Here is a 20063-nt window from a genome sequence, read left to right on the forward strand (position 1 = left end):
TGTGGTCCCAGCAACTTGGGAGACTGAAGTGAGGGGATCACATGAGCCTGGGAGGTCAAGGCTATGGTGAGCCAATCATACCACTGCACCCCAGTCTGGGTGACAGGGTGACACCCTTTCTCAAAAAAAGTGAATGGGCTTGAGACCCTTTCTCAAAAAAAGTGAATGGCTCACACCTGTAATCCCAGCACTTTGAGAGGCTGAGGAGGGCGGATCACCTGTGGTCAGAAGTTTGAGACCACCTTGGCCAACATGGTGAAACCCCCTCTCTACTAAAAATAGAAAAACTAGCCAGGCATGGTGGTGGGAGCCTGTAATCCCAACTACTCGGAGGCTGAGTTAGGAGAATCGCTTGAACCCAAGAAGTAGAGGTTGCAGCTAGCCAGGATTGAGCCACTGCATTCCAGCCTGGGTGACAAGAACAGGACTCTGTCTCAAAAAAAAAAAAAAGCTATGGAGTTGAGACTGAGCACGGAGGTGGAAGGGAAAAGTAGTTAAGGGTCCTTCTCTTGAGGTTCCATTACAAATGTAAACCTCAGTACCTTTGATTTTACTTGTGCTGAGATCCTAAGTCATCCTCGGCCTCAGCCTCTGCTGTGACAGGCCCAAATGGGGATTGGAGCTTGAGTACTTGTCTATTTCATCAGTCTGTGAGAGGAGGAAGGAGAGAGTACAAGGCAGGCAGAGAGGACTGGAGTCTGCAGGCCATAGGGAGCCAGTGAAGGTGCCTGAGCAAGGGAGGAGCCTACAAAAGTGGTGTGTTAGGAAGATGGCTCTAGGTTGGGGGCAGGTGCAGGCAGGACAGGTTGAGGGTGGGTGGGGTGGTGAGAGTGGAGGTTCAGAGACTGTTGTAGTAATCCAGGGGAGAGGTGATGAGGTGAGGGCTGGGACAGGGTGGGGGCTGTGGGAGTGGAGAGGAGTGGCAGTGGCAGAGACACTTTGGAAGAAGTGGCAGAATTGATGGGACCCGGGATTAACCTGATGTTGAGAGTAAGGGCCAGAGGGAGCTGAGTGGGTTTCTGTGCTTGAGGCTGCTTGGCTGGGAGATGGTAGCAGAGATAAAAATAGGGTCCTAGGCCGGGCGCGGTGGCTCAAGCCTGTAATCCCAGCACTTTGGGAGGCCGAGGCAGGTGGATCACGAGGTCGAAAGATCGAGACCATCCTGGTCAACATGGTGAAACCCCGTCTCTACTAAAAATACAAAAAACTAGCTGGGCGTGGTGGTGCGTGCCTGTAACCCCAGCTACTCAGGAGGCTGAGGCAGGAGAATTGCCTGAGCCCAGGAGGCAGAGGTTGCGGTGAGCCGAGATCGCGCCATTGCACTCCAGCCTGGGTAACAAGAGCGAAACTCCGTCTCAAAAAAAAAAAAAAAAAAAAAAAATAGGGTCCTGTGCTGCCTCTTTACATGAGTTAATTCATTTGTCCTTTGAGTGGCTGTTCTCCCATTTTAGAGATGAGGAAGCTGAAGCTCAGAGAAGTGAAGTCACTCTCCAAAGGCCACACAGCAAGGAGATGGCTGAGTATGGATTCAAACTCAAGCCTGTCACATTACAAAGCCTGTGACCTTAATCCATTTAGGAATAAATGGGTGTCATCTTATGATAGAGGTGCTTGCAGGTCCTCGGGGCAAAGAAAGCCTACAACTCAGGGGATTTGGACTATGTCGAGAGGACTAGCGGAGGAAGCACTGTGGGGAGAATTAGGGGTTGAGGACTAAGCATTAAAACCTCCAAGGGCTTAGAGAGGGTGCAGGTGGGAAGGGGAAATCAAGACTCAAGGAAGGATTGATCCCTCAGATCAAATGCCCTTGGAAGGTAGAGAAGGGTGAAGGTATACGAGGTAAGGCCTCCTGACTGCTGGAAAGACACTGTAACCTGCCGGGATTGTTTGGCCTTGGCACTCAGGGATCCACCCAACTCTCCCCTTCCCAGGCTAGCCGGGCACTCGGTCCTGGGCAGGTCGGGGAATGGTGGCGGATGTGAATTGGGAGCCCAGGAAGACTTGTCCTCTTCCCGTTCCCATTCGTTTTGCATGGTCCAGCTCACACACATGGCCCTTCTTCTGGTTGGATTTATTGTTCCCATTGTGCACACGGGGAGACTGAGGGAAGGGACTGCTGGAGTCAGACCATCTGGAATTCTTTTCATCCCTCCCACTGCTTGTAGACCTGGAGGTTTAACCTTTTGGAGTCCAGGGTCTTTGGTAGGCTCCACAGCTGGAGAAGGCTCTCTCCTTCATTCCCCCCATGTCTCCTCCCCTTTCTTGGGGGGAGACTTGTGACCAACTGCTTGAGTGACTTGTTTGTGGGAGCCCTGGGCTTCTAGATAAGAGGCTGGTCCAGCTCTCTCTGATCTGAAGGATCTGAGATAAAGCGAATCTCCTTGCTGCTCCAGGCCTTGACTCAAAGCGGAACCACTGACCTCGTTCCTTCTAGGGGCAGAGTCATCCATAGTGAGGGCTCTTGGAGATCATTTCTTCAACCCTGCCACATCCCAGATGAAGAAACTGAGGCCCAGAAAAAAAAAAAAACAGTGCCTGGCTCAGGATCGCTGCAATTCAGGGGAAATGAAAGCTCCAACCTAGGGCTCCTCACTCCAGGGCAGTGAGATCTGCTCTGGGCATGGAATTCCCTTCCCTCCCAAACAGGGGTTAGGGCTGCCAGAGAGGGGTGTCACTAAAAAGAGCTAGGGAGCTGATGTCAAGTGTTCCTTATCAGACCTTATCTTAATGGTCCTTAACTCTGCTTGAGATTTGAAGAGAGCTGGAGTGGGTGGAGAGGAGGCTGCTGCTGACATGGGGAGAATATGATTTTGCAGCCAGTCAGAGTTGGGCTTATATCCTGCCTCTGACATTACTAGCAGTGTGACCTTGGGCAAGTTTCTGACCGTTGGGGTCAGAGTTTATGGATTGTGTGGCCTTCTTTAAGGTTCCCAGGCACTCTGTGAGGTGGGTATTAGTCCCACCTTACAGATGAGGAGACTGAGACCCAGAGAGCCATTCATTTATCCGAGGCCTGGAATCCACACCTCCTGATTCCCAGCTCTTTCTTCTTACTCTGGTGGCTGCCTCTCTGGCATCCATAAGTTGGGGATAATCATACCTTGAAGCTACTAAGAAAAGGGCTATGGAAAGTTAGAATTGTACCTTGGCCGAAAGGGATTATTATGTCATTGCTGGGAGCAAATACTGGCCCAGAAACTCGTTAGGATATTTATTAATATTATTATAGCTAATTCCTCCCTGCACTAATGCTTGTTCCCCCAGGGCACCCCGTGGGTTGGGCTCCTCCCCTCCCTGCTCTGGGCACTCCCTGCCCCCCATTATTTACCTTAAAACCGGCCTGTCTGCTCTGCCCCCGCTGGGGTGGGGCTGGACACCAAGGGAAGGAAGGAGGGGTATTCCTGCACAGGTTGGGTGCAGAGCTCCCGCTTTTCTTTGGGCAGAGATTGAGGCTGTCCCCCAACAACCCCGACCCTCCTTACCCATGAACTTTCTCAGACTTAGAATCACTAAGGTTGTTGGAGTGAGACCCAGGTTCAAATCTGAGATCTGCCACTCCCTAGCTGGGTGACCTTGAGCAAATTAGTCACTTTCCCTTGAGCCTCCTAGTGCTCACTTGTAAAAAGGAAACCACTCCTGCCTTTTAGCTTTTCTGTTAGGTGTTCTTCGAGACAGTAGAAGAGAAAGTGTTTTGAGAACTGTGAAGGGCCTCCACCTGAAAGTTTGTTATGCTCATTTTCCTTTGTCTTGCCTCTTTGGAGATAAAATCTACAAACACTCTGGGTTCGGTTCTGCTTCTAGAATGTGTAATGGGGTGGGGCGGGGGATGTCTTCGTTTGTTCACCTGTATGGTGAGGGGTTGAGGCTAAGGGCCTCTGAACACCCAGAATTCTGGCTCATGGGCTGGCCAGGAGTTGGTTCAGACAGGAGTAGGGAGTTGGAGGCTGGGTTGGCTTCAGAGAGTTCAGCCTCCTGAGCAAGGCCACCTGGACAGCTGTGCCCTCCCCCCTCATTCCTCTCCCCTGAGTCAGGCCTGCCTGGCTGTGGGCGCGCCACCACCCCCGCCCCTTGCTCTGGAATGGGGCAGGTTGAGGCCTCACCCCAGGGAGGATGTTGCCAAGATAGTGCATGCGCATGCGCGTGGCCTTGGGAGGCAGGGCTCCTGCCATTCCTCCCTTTCCCCAGGCTCAGGAAAGCCCCTGAGTAGGGGCCACACACACCTGTTTTTCTGTACAGACAGCCCCTTGGCAGGCCCTGTGTGAGTCTGTGCAGTCGGTCACGGGTGAGGAAGGCAGGGACCAGGGTGATTTAGGTGAGCTTCGTGGGTGTGGTTTCGAGAGTACCCACCTGTGGAGGTGGCCCCAGTGGGACACTGCCCGAGTCCCTGCCCTGGTAAACTGTCTCTGAGTTGAGGAACGTGCAATGTGCTTCCCGGTGTGCCCTGTGTACTGGGGGCGTGTCCAGGAGCAAGGTGTCTTCTCAGATCCAGGAAGCCTCCTCCCCCAGGCAGGTTGGGGATGGGGAGGCAGTGTGGGGGTGCTTCCCTCATGGCTTCAGCCCTAGGCTGTACCTCTCTACTGTCCGGGCAGAAAGCCCTGGAACAAGGACTCTTAAGCGTGGCTGTGGGCAAGGTCCTTCCACCCTCTGGACCTTAGTTTTTTGGTGAAGTACCCCTCCCTGTCACCTGGGACTCAGGTTGCTGAGCCCCTCCCTAAACAAGCCACAGGTGTATAGATAGACCTGGGGTGGCTCTGAGAGGCTGCGGGCTCTGACTGTGGGTGGGCAGGGGGAGGGGTGTTGCTGGGGCAACCAGATGTTATCAAGTGTAAGCCCTTGGATCTCCGGGAACTTGCAGCTGTGGCCCTGCCTGCCAGCTGTGGGCCTGGGACCGTGATGAGCTGATGTTCCCCCACCCCCATCTTGGCAGGAGCTCAGCCCTTAGTTTCCCTGGTTAGAGGGTAGCTGAGGATGACTGTCCTGTGTGCTGAAAGGCTCCAGTTTTAGAGCCAGCCAGAGCTCGGGAAGTTACATGGCTCTCTGAGCTTCACAGGCCTGTGATCAGTTACTAGAAAATTACCTTCCAGTACCTGCCTCGAAGAGCTTTTGTAAGATCCATGAGGACAGAGACTGTGTTTTGCCTTCCACCAGGACCTGGCTTGGTGCCTGGCATGAATTATCCTGCAAATGTTGGTCTACTGGTCTTTTCTGTTTGTGTGAGACTGATAAGAAGGGTGGGTGGGTGGGCCTGGGTTAAGAGGGGAAGAGTGAGTACAGTAGGTGGTCAAGAAAGCTCCAATTTGTAGGAATGATGGGGTCCCATGACCCTTCTTCAGAGGGGATATCAGGTTTGTAGCTAGCAAAGCGCACAGAACATGGCGTTTGGATTCAAGTTGTTCTGAGGCAGAATACTGCTTTGTCATTTATACCGTGAAGGGTAGGGAAGGCAGCTTTATAATGCTTGCTCCCTCTGGCCTCCATTTCCTCATCTATAAAATGGGAGTAAAAGTGTCTACTTCTTAGGATTGTTGTTTAGATCTCAATGATTTGTAGATGTGACTATTCAGCTCCACAAATGTTTGTTCTCTGGAGAGCAAGGGCTCAGCTTGTGCTTGAGTAGTCTTTGAGAGGCCAGTGCTAGGGTGGCAGCAAATGGGGAACGAGCTGCAGGGGTGTCGTGTCACTTAGGAGCTGCTGTGAATTTTTAGTTCCCTGCTGACTCAGAGAGAAAGGTGCCTATGACAGAGGGGTGTCCTCAGGCATGGCTGGTGGGCTCCTGCACAGATACATATATATAGTTCACAGACTCTCTTTTGCAGTCTCTGCTATGCTTTTTAGAGTTACTAGGGGAAACTTTTTTTTTTTTTTTTTTTTTTGAGACGGAGTTTCGCTCTTGTTACCCAGGCTGGAGTGCAATGGCACGATCTCGGCTCACCGCAACCTCTGCCTCCTGGGTTCAGGCAATTCTCCTGCCTCAGCCTCCTGAGTAGCTGGGATTACAGGCACGCACCACCATGCCCAGTTGATTTTTTTTTTTTTTTGTATTTTTAGTAGAGACGGGGTTTCACCATGTTGACCAGGATGGTCTCGATCTCTTGACCTTGTGATCCGCCCGCCTCGGCCTCCCAAAGTGCTGGGATTACAGGCTTGAGCCACTGCGCCCAGCCTACTTTTTTTTTTTTTTAAGCTTTATTTTTATTTAATTTTTTTTAGAGACAGGGACTTACTGTGTTGCCCAGGCTGTAGTGCAGTGGCACGATTATAGCTCACTATAACCTTGAACTCCTGGGCTCAAGAGATCCTCCTGCTTTAGCCTCCCAGGGAATTTTTTTGTTTGTTTTTTGAGATGGAGTTTTGCTTTTGTTGGCCAAGCTGGAGTGCAATGCTGTCATCTCGGCTCACCGTAGCCTCCGCCTCCTGGGTTCAAGCGATTCTCTGCCTCAGCCTTTTTAGAAGCTGGGATTACAGGCATGCACCACTATGCCCAGCTAATTTTGTATTTTTAGTAGAGACAGGGCTTCACTAAGTTGACCAGGCTGGTCTTGAACTCCTGACCTCTTTATCTGCCCACCTTGGCCTCCCAAAGTGCTGCGATTACAGGGGTGAGCCACCATGCTTGGCCATTTTTTTTTTTCTTTTTTTAAGTAGAGTTTGCTATGTTGGCCAGGCTGGTCTCAAACTCTTGACCTCACGTGATCTACCTGCCATGTTGGCCAGGCTGGTCTTGAACTCTTGACCTCATGTAATCTACCTCCCTCAGCCTCCCAAAGTGCTAGGATTACAGGTGTGAGCCACCGTGCCAGGCTGCAATGTGTATATATATATATATATATATATATATATATTCTTCGAGACAGTCTCTCTCCATCACCCCAGCTAGAGTACAATGGCGTGATCTTGGCTCACTGCAACTTCCGCTTCCCAGGTTCAAGCGATTCTCTCACCTCTGCCTGCCTAATTGCTGGGACTACAGGCACATGCCATCACGCCTGGCTCATTTTTGTAGTTTTAGTAGAGATGAGATTTCACCATGTTGATCAGGCTGGTCTTGAACTTCTGACCTCAGATGATCTTCCTGCCTCAGCCTCCCAAAGTGCTGGGTTACAGGCGTGAGCCACTGCACACACAGGAATATTTTTTAACAGTGTCACTACCCAGCTGAAACCCTGAAGGCCTATGGGGCCCACCCCAGCCTGACTTGGTGCCTGCTCTCCTCTGATTCCATCTTCTACCATTCTTTCCATTGCTCAGTCCTCCAGCCATACTGGCCTCCCCTCTGTTCCCTGAAACCCACTACTCCTGCCTCAAGGCCTTTACAGTTGCTGTAGCCTGTCTAGAAGACTCTCCCCACAGTACCTGTCCTGACTGGCTCCTCAGTATTCAAGTCTCAGTTCCAATGTCCTTTTGTGTTTATTTTATTTTATTTTTATTATTTATTTATTTATTTATTTAAAGATGGGGTTTCACCATGATGGCCAGGCTGGTCTTGAACTCCTGACCTCAGGTGATCCACCCACCTCAGCCTCCCAAAGTGCTAGGATTACAGGCGTGAGCCACTGCACCTGGCCTTCTGTTTATTTTTAAATTATTATTATTATTTTTTTGAGACAGTCTCCCATTGTCACCCAGGCTGTAGTGCAGTGGTGCTATCTCAGCTCACTGCAATCTCTGCCTCCTGGGTTCATGCAATTCTCCTGCCTCAGACTCCAGAGTAGCTGGGACCACAGGCATGCGCCCCCATGCCCAGCTAAGTTTTTTCTATTTTTAGTAGAGACTGAGTTTCATCATGTTGGCCAGGGTGGTCTCAAACTCCTGACCTCAGGTGATCCGCCTGCCTCAGCCTCCCAAAATGCTGGGATTACAGGTGTGAGCCACTACATTTGACCAATTTTATTTTTTAAAGACAGGGTCTCTCTCTGTCACCTAGGCTGGAGTGCAGTGGCTCAAACATGGCTCACTGCAGCCTCGAGCTCCCAGGCTCAAGCAATCCTCCTGTCTTAGTCTCCCAAGTAGCTGGGACCCCAGGTGTGTGTACCATGCCTGGCTAATTTTTAAAAATTTTTGTAGAGATGGGGTCTTGCCATGTTGCTCAGACTGATCTTCAACTTCTAACCACAAGCCATCCTCCTGCCTTGGCCTCTCCTAGTGCTGGGATTACAGGTGTGAGCCACCGTGCCTAGCCTGTTCTTTTCTTAGAGGGGCTTTTCTTTTTTCTTTCCTTTTTTTTTATGAGATGAAGTTTCACTCTTGTTGCCCAGGCTGGAGTGCAATGGTGTGATCTCAGCTCACTGCAACCTCTGCCTGCCAGGTTCAAGCAATTCTCCTTCCTCAGTCTCCCAAGTTGCTGGGATTATAGGTATGCTCCACCACACTCAGCTAATTTTTTGTATTTTTAGTAGAAATGGGTTTCACTATGTTGGCCAGGCTGGTTTCGAACTCCTGACCTCAGGTGATCCACCCACCTTGGCCTCCCAGAGTGCTGGGATTACAGGTGTGAGCCATGGTGCCTGGCTAAAGGGCTTTTCTTGACAACCTAACTAAACCACTCCCCACACTGGCCCCACCAAACCTTCCTGTCACAGCTCTGCAGTCTTCACTACCCAAAATTACATTGTTAGTTTACCTCATCCATGTATTCATCAAATATTTATTGAACTCAACTCATAGCATATTTCAGGCACTGATTTATACTCTGGGGATAAACTGGTGAACAAGATAAAGAAGTTCTCCATTAATGATAGTCCCTAGTACTAGGTTAATAAATGTTTGCTGATAAATGAATGGCTACAACAATCCTGTTTTTTTTTTGTTTTTTTTTTTTTTTTGAGACGGAGTTTCGCTCTTGTTACCCAGGCTGGAGTGCAATGGCGCGATCTCGGCTCACCGCAACCTCTGCCTCCTGGGTTCAGGCAATTCTCCTGCCTCAGCCTCCTGAGTAGCTGGGATTACAGGCACACGCCACCATGCCCAGCTAATTTTTTGTATTTTTAGTAGAGACGGGGTTTCAGCATGTTGACCAGGATGGTCTCGATCTTTCGACCTCGTGATCCACCCACCTCGGCCTCCCAAAGTGCTGGGATTACAGGCTTGAGCCACCGCGCCCGGCCTTTTTTTTTTTTCTTTTTCTCTTTTTTCTTTTTGAGATGGCGTCTTGTCTGTCACCCAGACTGGTGTGCAGTGGTGGGATCTTGGTTTACTGCAACCTCTGGCTCCTGCGTTCAAGAGATTCTCCTGCCTCAGCCTCCCAAGTAGCTGGGATTATAGCCATGCACCACCACACCCAGCTAATTTTTTTTTTTTTTTTTTTTTTTTTTTGAGGGGGAAAGAGTCTTGCTCTGTCACCTATGGAGTGCAGTGGTGCGATCTTGGCTCACTGCAACCTCCACCTCCCCAGTTCAAGTGATTCTCTTGTCTAGCCTCCCAAGTAGCTGGGATTACAGGTGCCTGCCATCATGCCTGGCTAATTTTTGTAATTTTAGTAGAGACGGGGTTTCACCATGTTGGCCAGGCTGGTTTTAAACTCCTGACCTCAGCTGATCCGCCTGCCTGGGCCTCCCAAATTGCTGGGATTACAGGTATGAGCCACAACAATCTTTTTTTTTTTTTTTTTTTTTTTTTTTGAGACGGGAGTTTCGCTCTTGTTACCCAGGCTGGAGTGCAATGGCGCGATCTCGGCTCACCGCAACCTCCGCCTCCTGGGTTCAGGCAATTCTCCTGCCTCAGCCTCCTGAGTAGCTGGGATTACAGGCACGCGCCACCATGCCCTGCTAATGTTTTGTATTTTTAGTAGAGACGGGGTTTCACCATGTTGACCAGGATGGTCTCGATCTCTTGACCTCGTGATCCACCCGCCTCGGCCTCCCAAAGTGCTGGGATTACAGGCTTGAGCCACCGCGCCCGGCCAACAATCTTATAAAGAGGAGTTATTGGCCTTGTTTTCATACGAGGTCATGACTTGTGTGATGGAGCTGGATTTGAATCTGGACTTGACTTCCTTCCCAGTACTTCTCCACTTCCCCTCCTGACTTTTTTACTGCCTTCACCTATGGGCTGTTTCTTTGCTAATTCTGTTCTCTTTGCCTGGTGATCCAGGACAGAATCACTGACAGACTGGGGCCAATGTGAAGGATCCCAGGCTAGGGGAGAAGGATGTCTGCTTTGAAGTCCAGCCTTTGCAAGATTAAGTGTGATCTTGGAGAGTTCACGGTGCTTCTCTGGGCTTCTGATGTCACATTGTCAGTGGGAAGAAAGTCCTTTGGAAAGTGTGGGGCCGAACATATGTATTAGGGGCTGTACTGTCAGCCACTGTGGTTCTGCTCTGGGCATCTCCGTGGCTTCCCAGGACTGTGTCCTGGGACTGGCCCCTGCCCCACCCGGGGGCTCTGCCCACAGCCTTGCCATCCCAGAAGTAGCCCGGGGCTCCTGCCTGCCTGGCTGCTGCATGCTCTGAGCTCTTTCCCCAGGGAATTACCCTGACCAGCCAGGAGGCTTGGGGGTGGGCACCCTGCCAAGTCTAGTCTGGTGGCCCCTCCACCTACCATCTGGCAGCTGGGACCCCTGCCTTAGCTCTGGACTTGGGGGCAGGGTGAGTGATCCGCTACTGGATTGAGTATCTTTGGTCCCCCTAGCCATACTCTACTGGAGCGGATCACCCACGGACTCCTGGCCTCAGTTTCCTTTCTGTGCCCCTGCACCCCACTTGAGGGGCGGGGTCAGCAGATGGGCGGGATCAGTAGCGAAGGTGGGAGGAGGACCTGGAGAGCAGCCCCTCCCCCTCCTCTGCCTGGAGCCGGCGCTCTGCAGCCGGGCGGGAGGGCGCGCATCCCCATAGTGCTGGGTTTCAGTGAAGGCACGCCCCGCGTTCTGCTCCGGAGAGGCTGAGTGGGATAGGGAACGTCCCGAGTGGCGCCCGCAGTCATGGTGGTGTTCCTGGGCCGTCACCTCCCGGCGCTTCTAGGGCTGTTTAAGAAGAAGGGTGAGTGGGTGTGGCTTGGGGGGAGGGGAGGGATGCTCCAAGCCACCCTTTGCCAGATCCTTATGTAGGATGGGGGACCAAGGCTGGGCAAGAGAAATGGGATGAGGGCTAGAGGCTGTTAATGAGGCCAGAGTCACCCTTCCGGCTGTGCTTTTGTCCAGTCGCTTTGTTGCTGCCTTTGTCTGGGCCCTGCTTCTGGTGTGGGAGGATGGATCCAGGTGTCTCTGACCTTGAAACCTGCAGCCCTCCCTGGAAACTTGCCTCCCTGCCGGCTTACCCACACTTTACTGGGTATAGCCCCCCATTCAAGGTGTACTAGCCTTTCCTAGTGTGCAGGGGAGGACAGGACGTGGGGAGCCCAGAAGAGAGGAAAGTAGTGCCACTGGAAGTTGGGGAGCCTGCTCAGTGAAATCCTGCCTAGAGGCCTGAGAATGGAGAAGTTTTGGAGGGAGGGGCCTGTTCCTCCTTCCTTCTCCTAGGAATTGGGCTTTCAGACCTGGATTAAGACATAGGGGCCAGAGTTTATTGGACTTTTGAGGGTCAGGGACCCCCAGTCTGGGTGTTATCCAGGAGTCCCCTCTGAGAACCCAGAGTTGAGTCCAGGGTCTGCCTGACTCCTGTTGCTGGGTGACCTTAGGCAAGGCCTTTCCCCTTTAAGTCCCTTCCCCACTGGTAAACTCTGGGGATCTAGTGCACTGGTCTGGTTGGATCTGTTGGGGGCTTCCTGGCTCTGACCTGTGGGATTCCTGCAGACTCCCTGGGGCAGGAGCTCTGGCTGTTGACAAATGGGCTGAGGGAGGAAGAAAGGCAGGTTTCTGAACTGAAGACCGTGCTCCTGGGGCATGGCCCTTTAAAGGGCTTGTTTTGTTCCTGTCCCTTTATAAGGTGCTACCAAGGTCACATGACCCTCCCAGCGCTTTTGCTTATGTTGTGGGTTTCATTTAAAGCGGGGCTGGGGCTGCAAAGTGCTGACACAGTCCCCCATCCCCAGGATTAGATGGCCATCCCCTCTGTGGGCGGGGCTTGTAACAGGATCCTTTGTAATGGATCCCTGGCTCCTCTGCTACAGGGGCCACGGCCAGGGCCTCCAGGAGTGGGGGATACCTGGGACTGTTTCCCCAAGAGAGACTGGAGCTCCCTTGGGGAGGTGGAGGGGGCCTGGGTCTTTGTTCTCCCCTCCCCTGCCCATCCTTCCATTAAGGGGCAGCCACATGGGTGAGTAGGGGACCCAGGAGGCCATCTCCCTGGTCTGCATTCCCTTTCCCCACCACCTAGGATTTTCTGGGAATCTGGTTGTAACTCCTGCCAGCTCCCTCGCCTTCCTAATTTTTCATGGTATCTTTTTCCTGGACCTGGGCCAAAGGGTTGTATGAAAAGGGTGGTTTGTTTTCCTGTGAAGTGGGGTTTTGGGTATGGAGGTGAGAGCAATGTATTTGCTATGGACTATGTGTATACTGGGGATGCCATTTGTGGGACCCTGAGTGATGTGTGAGTACGCAGTTGTATATATACTTGGTTACTGTTTGTTTATATACAGAGCAGGGACTGTGGGTGTTTACGTGCAGGCTGGATGTGCTCAGTGTGTACCTATGTATGTTTGTACTCGGATGCTCTTTGTTTATATACGTGAACGATGTCTGTGGGTGCTGTGTACATACGCAGTAGACCTGTGTACCTGTGTGCCCTGTGTGTGGTGCCTTATATGGGGCCCTTTCTGTGTGTGGGTACTCAGATACATGTACACTGGGGTGTAGTATGTGTATGTGTAATGGGGACTGTGTGTGTTGATTGCATACTCCAGATCTGTGGGTTATGTGTCCAGACTGGGGGAAGGGAGCATTGCTTGTGTATGCAAGGGTCGTGTGTAGTCTGGGGACCATGGATGCCCTTGCTGTGATACCTGGGCATCCCCAGGTTCCAGATGTCTTCACCTCATTTCCCTGCCTCCTCCCTCCAACTAGGCTCTGCCAAGGCTGAGAATGACAAACGTCTAAGTGTAGGGGCCAGCCAGGGGCCAGGGTCTACAGTGGATGAGCACCAGGACAATGTCTTCTTCCCCAGTGGACGACCCCCGCACCTGGAAGAGCTGCACACGCAGGCCCAGGAGGGGCTGCGCTCCCTCCAACACCAAGGTAACCTTCCCTTCCACTCCCCTCCCCTCTCCTCCCTCCAGTCCTGTTCTCTCAGCTCTCAAGGTCAGGGGCCTAACCCAACATACCCTTTTGGTGTCTTCCAGAGAAACAGAAACTGAATAAGGGTGGCTGGGACCATGGAGACACCCAGAGCATCCAGGTGAGCCCTGCCTTCAGCTCAGTCCTGACTCTTCTCTCCCTGCTTGACTTATGGCAAAGATGTCTTAGAACCTTTCTGGGTCTTAGCTTCCTTCCTCTATCACAAAGGGCTATGCTAAATGACCCCTGAGAGCTGGTCCAAGGTTACTCAGTGCTAGGTGATGCTGGAGGGAATCTGTGAGTCAAAAGTTCTAGTGGGAGGCCAGGCGTAGTGGCTCACACCTGTGATCCCAGCACTTTGGGAGGCTGAGGCAGACATATCACTTGAGGTCAGGAGTTTGAGACCAGCCTGGCCAAAATGGTAAAATCCCACCTGAACCAAAGATAGAAAAATTAGCCAGGCATGGTGGGAGGTACCTATAATCCCAGCTGCTTCAGAGGCTGAGGCAGGAGAATTGCTTGAACTTGGGAGGTGGAGGTTGCAGTACGCCAAGATTGCAGCACTGCAGTTCAACCTTGGCGACAGAGTGAGTCTCCATCTCGAAACAAAAATAAAAACCAAAACGTTCCAGTGGGAGCCCTGAAGAGGCAGCCCCACCCCACCCTGATCAGGGCCTGATCTTCTTCTCTGATAGTCCTCCCGGACGGGGCCGGATGAAGACAACATCTCCTTCTGCAGCCAGACCACATCCTACTTGGCTGAGAGCTCCACGGCAGAGGACGCGCTCTCCATCCGCTCGGAGATGATCCAGCGCAAAGGTGGATTCGTGGGCAGGGGAGAGGGACGGTGGGCACCGTAGGGTCCCAGCTTCTGTTTTTTTTCCTCCTTATCCACTATTTGCCAGGCTCTTTGATTCAGTGAATTCAGAAAACACAGTACCCTGTGTCCTCTTGCACATTCATGATATATGCTGACTGTAAAGCAGTTAAGAGTTAGAAAATCTTAACTGTTGGGGGCCTGGTATAACTACTTGCGAGTTGTGTGACTTTGGGAAAACCCTTAACCTCTTTGAACTTCTGTTTGATGTTTTATAAAAACGAGGATAAGTACCTTATTGGAACGCATGCCAAATGTTTAGCATGCCAACTAACACATAATAATATGTTCACTAAATAATAAGCTATCACTAAAGGGAAATTACCGTTGTTGACTTTGTAGCCTTCCAGAAGTCTTACGGAAAAGAAGCCTCTAGCTTTGTTTAACCTAACCTTGCCCTTACCTACTTGACTGCAGAAACCATTGCTCGCAGAGCTCTTATTATAGAAGTGGTGCCCTGCAGAAAGTGCCCTGAGTCCTTTTGCTCTAACAGTTTTTCTCTCCTTGGACTGGCCTCCAGGCTCCACCTTCCGACCCCATGACTCATTTCCCAAATCCGGCAAGTCAGGGCGGCGGCGGCGGGAGCGGCGGAGCACCGTGCTTGGACTCCCGCAGCATGTGCAGAAGGAGCTTGGTGAGCCCTGGGATAGGAGGGCAGTGTTGGTGGGTGGGGAGCCTTGGTCAGCCCCTCTCTGCTGACCCCACCTCTTCCCCGTCGTCCCTTCCAGGCCTGCGGAATGAGCGTGAAGCACCAGGCACGCCTCGGCCTCCTGATGCTCGGGATGCTGTGCGCATCCCCACGGTGGATGGCCGCCCCCAAGGCACCTCAGGGATGGGGGCCCGGGTGTCCCTGCAGGCACTGGAGGCGGAAGCAGAGGCTGGCGCTGAGACAGAGGCCATGCTGCAACGCCACATTGACCGTGTCTACCGGGATGACACCTTTGTTGGCCGGTCCACAGGCGCCCGGCCCCCACCATTGACCCGGCCCATGTCCCTAGCAGTGCCTGGACTGACAGGAGGGGCAGGGCCTGCAGAGCCCCTGAGCCCGGCCATGTCCATCTCCCCCCAGGCCACCTACCTGTCGAAGCTGATACCACATGCCGTGCTGCCACCAACAGTGGACGTGGTGGCCCTGGGCCGCTGCAGCCTGCGCACACTGAGCCGCTGCAGCCTGCACTCAGCCAGCCCAGCCTCCGTCCGCTCGCTGGGGCGCTTCTCCTCCGTCTCCAGCCCACCGCCCCGCAGCCGCCACCCTTCCTCCTCCAGTGACACCTGGAGCCACTCTCAATCCTCTGACACCATTGTGTCTGATGGTTCCACCCTCTCTTCTAAGGGTGGCTCTGAGGGCCAGCCGGAGGGCTCTGTGGCTAGCAGTAGTGTGGCACCCCCTCCGCAGGCAGGCAGTGGGAGGGGCTCCCCCAGTGGGGGCAGCACTGCTGAGGCCTCAGACACACTCAGCATTCGGAGCAGTGGGCAGTTGTCTGGCCGGAGTGTGTCCCTACGTAAGCTGAAGCGGCCTCCACCCCCTCCCCGCCGGACCCACTCCCTCCATCAGCGGGGCTTAGCAGTGCCTGACGGGCCCTTAGGGTTGCCCCCAAAGCCTGAGCGTAAGCAGCAGCCCCAGCTCCCTCGGCCACCCACCACTGGTGGCTCAGAAGGGGTGGGGGCAGCACCCTGTCCATCCAACCCAGCAAACAGCTGGGTGGCCTGCTTGTCTCCAGGTGGCTCCCGGCGCCCCCCACGCTCCCCAGAACGGACGCTTTCACCCTCCAGTGGATACTCTAGCCAAAGTGGTACTCCCACCCTCCCTCCCAAGGGCCTGGCAGGTGCCCCTGCTTCGCCAGGCAAGGCCCAGCCCCCTAAGCCAGAGCGTGTCACGTCGCTTCGCTCCCCTGGGGCCTCCGTGTCCTCTTCTCTCACGTCTCTGTGTTCCTCCTCCTCTGACCCAGCCCCCTCAGACCGCTCTGGGCCACAGATGTTGACCCCCCTGGGTGACAGGTTTGTCATACCTCCTCACCCCAAGGTGCCTGCCCCCTTCTCCCCACCTCCCTCCAAGCTCAAGAGCCCCAACCTAGCTGCCCCTGCTCCGGCTACCCCTGCTGCAGTTACTGCGCCTGTCTCTACTACTGATGCAGGTCCTCAGTCCCCTTCCATTCCCCAGACATCCTTGACCCCACTGCAGGAGTCTCCCATCGTCTCCAAAGACCAGTCGCCCCCACCGTCCCCACCCCCATCTTATCATCCACCACCACCACCCACTAAGAAGCCAGAGGTGGTTGTGGAGGCGCCATCTGCTCCAGAGACTGCCGAGGAGCCCCTCCAAGATCCCAACTGGCCCCCACCCCCACCCCCTACCCCTGAGGAGCAGGACCTGTCCATGGCTGACTTCCCTCCACCCGAGGAGGCCTTTTTCTCTGTGGCCAGCCCTGAGCCTGCAGGCCCTTCAGGCTCCCCAGAGCTTGTCAGCTCCCCGGCAGCTTCGTCCTCCTCAGCTACGGCTTCGCAGAGTCAGCCCCCGGGTAGCTCAGACCCTCCTCCAGCTCCACCAGCCCCAGCTCCTATTAGTTCTGCCCCAGGGCTTGTGGCCAAGCTCCCTCAGAAGGAACCAGTGGGCAGCAGCAAGGGCGGTGGGCCTCCCAGGGAGGACACGGGTACGCCCCTGGTCACGCCCTCGCTCTTGCAGATGGTGCGGCTGCGCTCCGTGGGTGCTCCAGCAGGGGCTCCCAACCCGGCACTGGGGCCCTCGGCCCCCCAGAAGCCACTACGAAGGGCCCTGTCAGGGCGGGCCAGCCCGGCGCCTGCCCCCTCCTCAGGGCTCCATGCTGCCGTCCAACTCAAGGCCTCCAGCCTGGCCGCCAGTGAGGGCCTCTCAAGTGCCCAGCCCAATGGACCACCTGAGGCAGAGCCACGGCCTCCTCAGTCCCCTGCCTTGATGGCCAGCTTCATCTTCTCCAAGGGCACTAAGAAGCTGCAGCTGGAGCGGCCCGTGTCCCCCGAGACCCAGGCTGACCTCCAGCGGAATCTGGTGGCTGAACTCCGGAGCATCTCAGAACAGCGGCCATCCCAGGCCCCAAAGAAGTCACCTAAGGCTCCCCCGCCTGTGGCCCGCAAGCCGTCTGTGGCAGTCCTTCCACCCGCCTCCCCCAGTTACCCTCGAGCTGAGCCCCTTACTGCTCCTCCCACCAACGGGCTCCCTCACACCCAGGACAGGACTAAGGGGGAGCTGGCGGAGAATGGAGGTGTCGTGCAGCTGGTGGGCCCAGAGGAGAAGATGGGCCTCCCAGGCTCAGGTACAGTGGGCAATGCTGGGGTGGGGTCCCATTGCTGATGCAGGAAAGGAGGAATCTGAAGACCCTCCAGGGGGGATTTGCTCTGGGATCTTTTAACTTTTCTGGTCTGAGGATGTGTGGGAGGGGTGAGCTGTCACCCTTGCTGGGCCCCAGAGGAGGAGAATGGTGTGTGAACCTCAGGCCTACTGTGTTAGAATTCCAACTTTGCCCCTTTCCCTACCCTTCCTAGCTACATTGTAAAGTGTGGGGCAGTGACACCTATTATAGTGTCGGAATAGTTGTAAGGTGTCAGTCCCCGGGCTTCGGGGCACAGTAAATCAAAGGGTTAAGAAGGTTGGGTGAGGGTATGCCTTCTTGGGCTCTTCATGGCAGAACCAAGCCAGGAGGCCCCTTGCTAAGTGTCCCTTCTTTTTCTCCCCCAGATTCACAGAAGGAGCTGGCCTGACCACCAGGCACCTCACTGGCACTGCTGACCCATCCCAGAAACACAATCTCAGGGACCCGAGCAGCTCCAAGGACGAGGATACAGCAGACACAACCTAATAGAGAGGGCGCCTGCAGCCTTAACCTCCACGGCCTTTGATACTTATGCAAGCCTGGTGTTGCTCCTGTCCTCCGAATCATCCCGCGCTCATGCCTTTTCCCGAATGGGTTCACCTCCGGCAGTTGCCGCTTCAGTCTTGGCCTTAGCCTCATTTTGAAGGAGGTAGCTGGTGGGAGAGGGTGGCTGCGCCCCCTGCTGGCCCTGAGGCCTCAGAGTTGGGAGCAGGACACCTTACCTGAGTTTGTTTCATTTTTTTTTTTTTCATGTCCAAACCATGCACATACTATAGTCCAGAATCAAAGCACTTTTGAAAGTGGCTGCATGGCCATCCTCCAGGGCCCAGGAAGCCGCATTCCAGTGGCCTGTTTACATAGCAGTGGAATCCATTCCCGGCAGCCAGCCCATAGCTTGGGACCAGTCTGTGCCCTCCTCCCCAATCCAGTTTACTCTTGGTTCTTGGAGGTGGCCAAGTCATTATGTTCCCACAGGCTTCCCAAGGCTGGGGGCAGGGGGTGGGGCTGTGGAATTCCAAAGCACAAAAGGTGCAGAGGGGACTAGCCTTCCTGTGCCTCAACTCACCAACCAACCCCCTGCCTTCCAGTTTTGCCAGGTGCTCCATGCCAGGGACAAGTAGGAGACTGCCAGGGCCCAAAGAGATGGGTGAGCAGAGCAGTGGGGTTGCCTTGGGGCACTTGGCAGTGTCAAGCACCTGCCCCTTGCCTCCTTGAGCACACTGGGGTAGGTGGGCACCCAGCACTTCAGAGGCAGGAGCCTTTGGGCTGAGCAAGCACCGAGAAGGTGGATGGAAGGGAGCACCTGGTGGCGGAGAGCTTCCTTGGGCAGTGGGCCCAGGCCTGGCCCTCTGGACTTCATTCTCTGACCTTTCTACTCATTTCGGTGCATGTCCTTTCTGCAGCTGCCTTTCAGCACATGTGGTTCCACTGCGGGGAGCTGATGCTGAGTGACAAGGATGGGAAGCCACAGGTGCATTTTACTCGTCTTCCCTAGTCAGTGAGGGGCATCCAGTGCTCTAGGGCAGGCTGGGTGGTGGTCCCCTAGGTATCAGGCTCTCCTACCACACTTTCCTCCAGGAATGTTAACCTTTCTATTTTCAGCCTGTGCCACCTGTCTAGGCAAGCTGGCTTCCCCATTGGCCCCTGTGGCTCCACAGCAGCGTGGCTGCCCCCCAGGGCCACCCCTTCTTTCTTGATCCTCTTTCCTCAACAGTGACTTGGGCTTGAATCTGGCAAGGAACCTTGCTTTTAGCTTCGCCACTAGGGAGAGAGGTTGACATGATCCCCCCACCCCTGCTCACCAAGAGCTGGGAGCAGGGGATGTGGTGAGAGCTGGGTTCCCCTGGCCCTCTCCAGGGCTTTTTCAGCTTGTTACTACTGTCTTCTCCCTGTAGCTTCCCAATGTCCTTCCCTTGCTTGTGGGCAGTGGAGAGTGCTGCTGGGTGTATGCTGCGCCTGTCCACTGAGTTGGGGAGAGAGGATAATCAGTGAGCACTGTTCTGCCCAGAGCTCCTGATCCACCCCACCCCCTAGGATCCAGAACTGAGTCAAAGTTGCATGAAACCAGGCCCTGGCAGCAAACTAGGACCCGCTGGAGGCAGGAGGGGGCCTGACTTGTCTCTGTCCCTCCCCTCCTCCAACGTTACTGGAACTCTATCCTGTTAGGAACTTCTGAGCTTGTTTCACTGCTGGGTGGGACAGAGGACAAAGGGGAACGGAAGGTCTAGAAGAGGCAACCCTTCTTTGTCCTCTGGGGTGAATAAGCTTGACCTAGAGCAAATGGAGACCAAAAGCCTCTGATTTTTAATTTCCATAAAATGTTAGAAGTATATATATACATATATATATTTCTTTAAATTTTTGAGTCTTTGATATGTCTAAATAAAAAAATCCATTCCGTCTGCCCTGAAGCCTGAGTGAGACACATGAAAAAAACTGTGTTTCATTTAAAGGTGTTAATTAAATGATTGAAACTTGGCTGTGGCTGCTGCTGCTTAATGGGGGAGGGACAGGGGAGTGGTCTGGGCCCGCATTTAGAAGGGAAAATGTTTTGTCTGCTGCACACATTGGACCCAAGTGTGGGCCTCTTATGCTTACTACTGCCAAAGGGACAGTCAAGGTGTCTCATCCATCCTGCAACACCCAAGCCCCCATTACAGGGTCAAGGAACCCCAGGCTAGGTGAGGGGCCAGCAG

General features: G+C 53.9%; 1 protein-coding gene across 3 annotated transcripts in view; it reads left to right on the top strand.

Moving 5' to 3' along the window:
• The window catches only part of NHSL3 (NHS like 3), a 35166-nt gene extending 15321 nt beyond the window's left edge, over window positions 1-19845 (top strand). For 2 of the 3 annotated variants that reach the window (XM_010348201.3, XM_039474300.1), the window contains exons 2-7: window positions 12934-13104; window positions 13209-13264; window positions 13839-13962; window positions 14541-14654; window positions 14749-17310; window positions 17733-19845. In XM_010348201.3, coding sequence (XP_010346503.2) covers window positions 12934-13104; window positions 13209-13264; window positions 13839-13962; window positions 14541-14654; window positions 14749-17310; window positions 17733-17755 — 3050 coding nt within the window. In that variant the 3' untranslated portion in view covers window positions 17756-19845. Of the gene's footprint in view, window positions 1-9720; window positions 10973-12933; window positions 13105-13208; window positions 13265-13838; window positions 13963-14540; window positions 14655-14748; window positions 17311-17732 lie in introns of those variants that run through there. The other variant, XM_074380464.1, reaches the window with a different exon arrangement.
• Window positions 19846-20063: the final 218 nt, after the last annotated feature.

The sequence above is a fragment of the Saimiri boliviensis genome, chromosome 11 (assembly GCF_048565385.1).
Source record: "Saimiri boliviensis isolate mSaiBol1 chromosome 11, mSaiBol1.pri, whole genome shotgun sequence".
NCBI classification, from domain to species: domain Eukaryota; kingdom Metazoa; phylum Chordata; class Mammalia; order Primates; family Cebidae; genus Saimiri; species Saimiri boliviensis.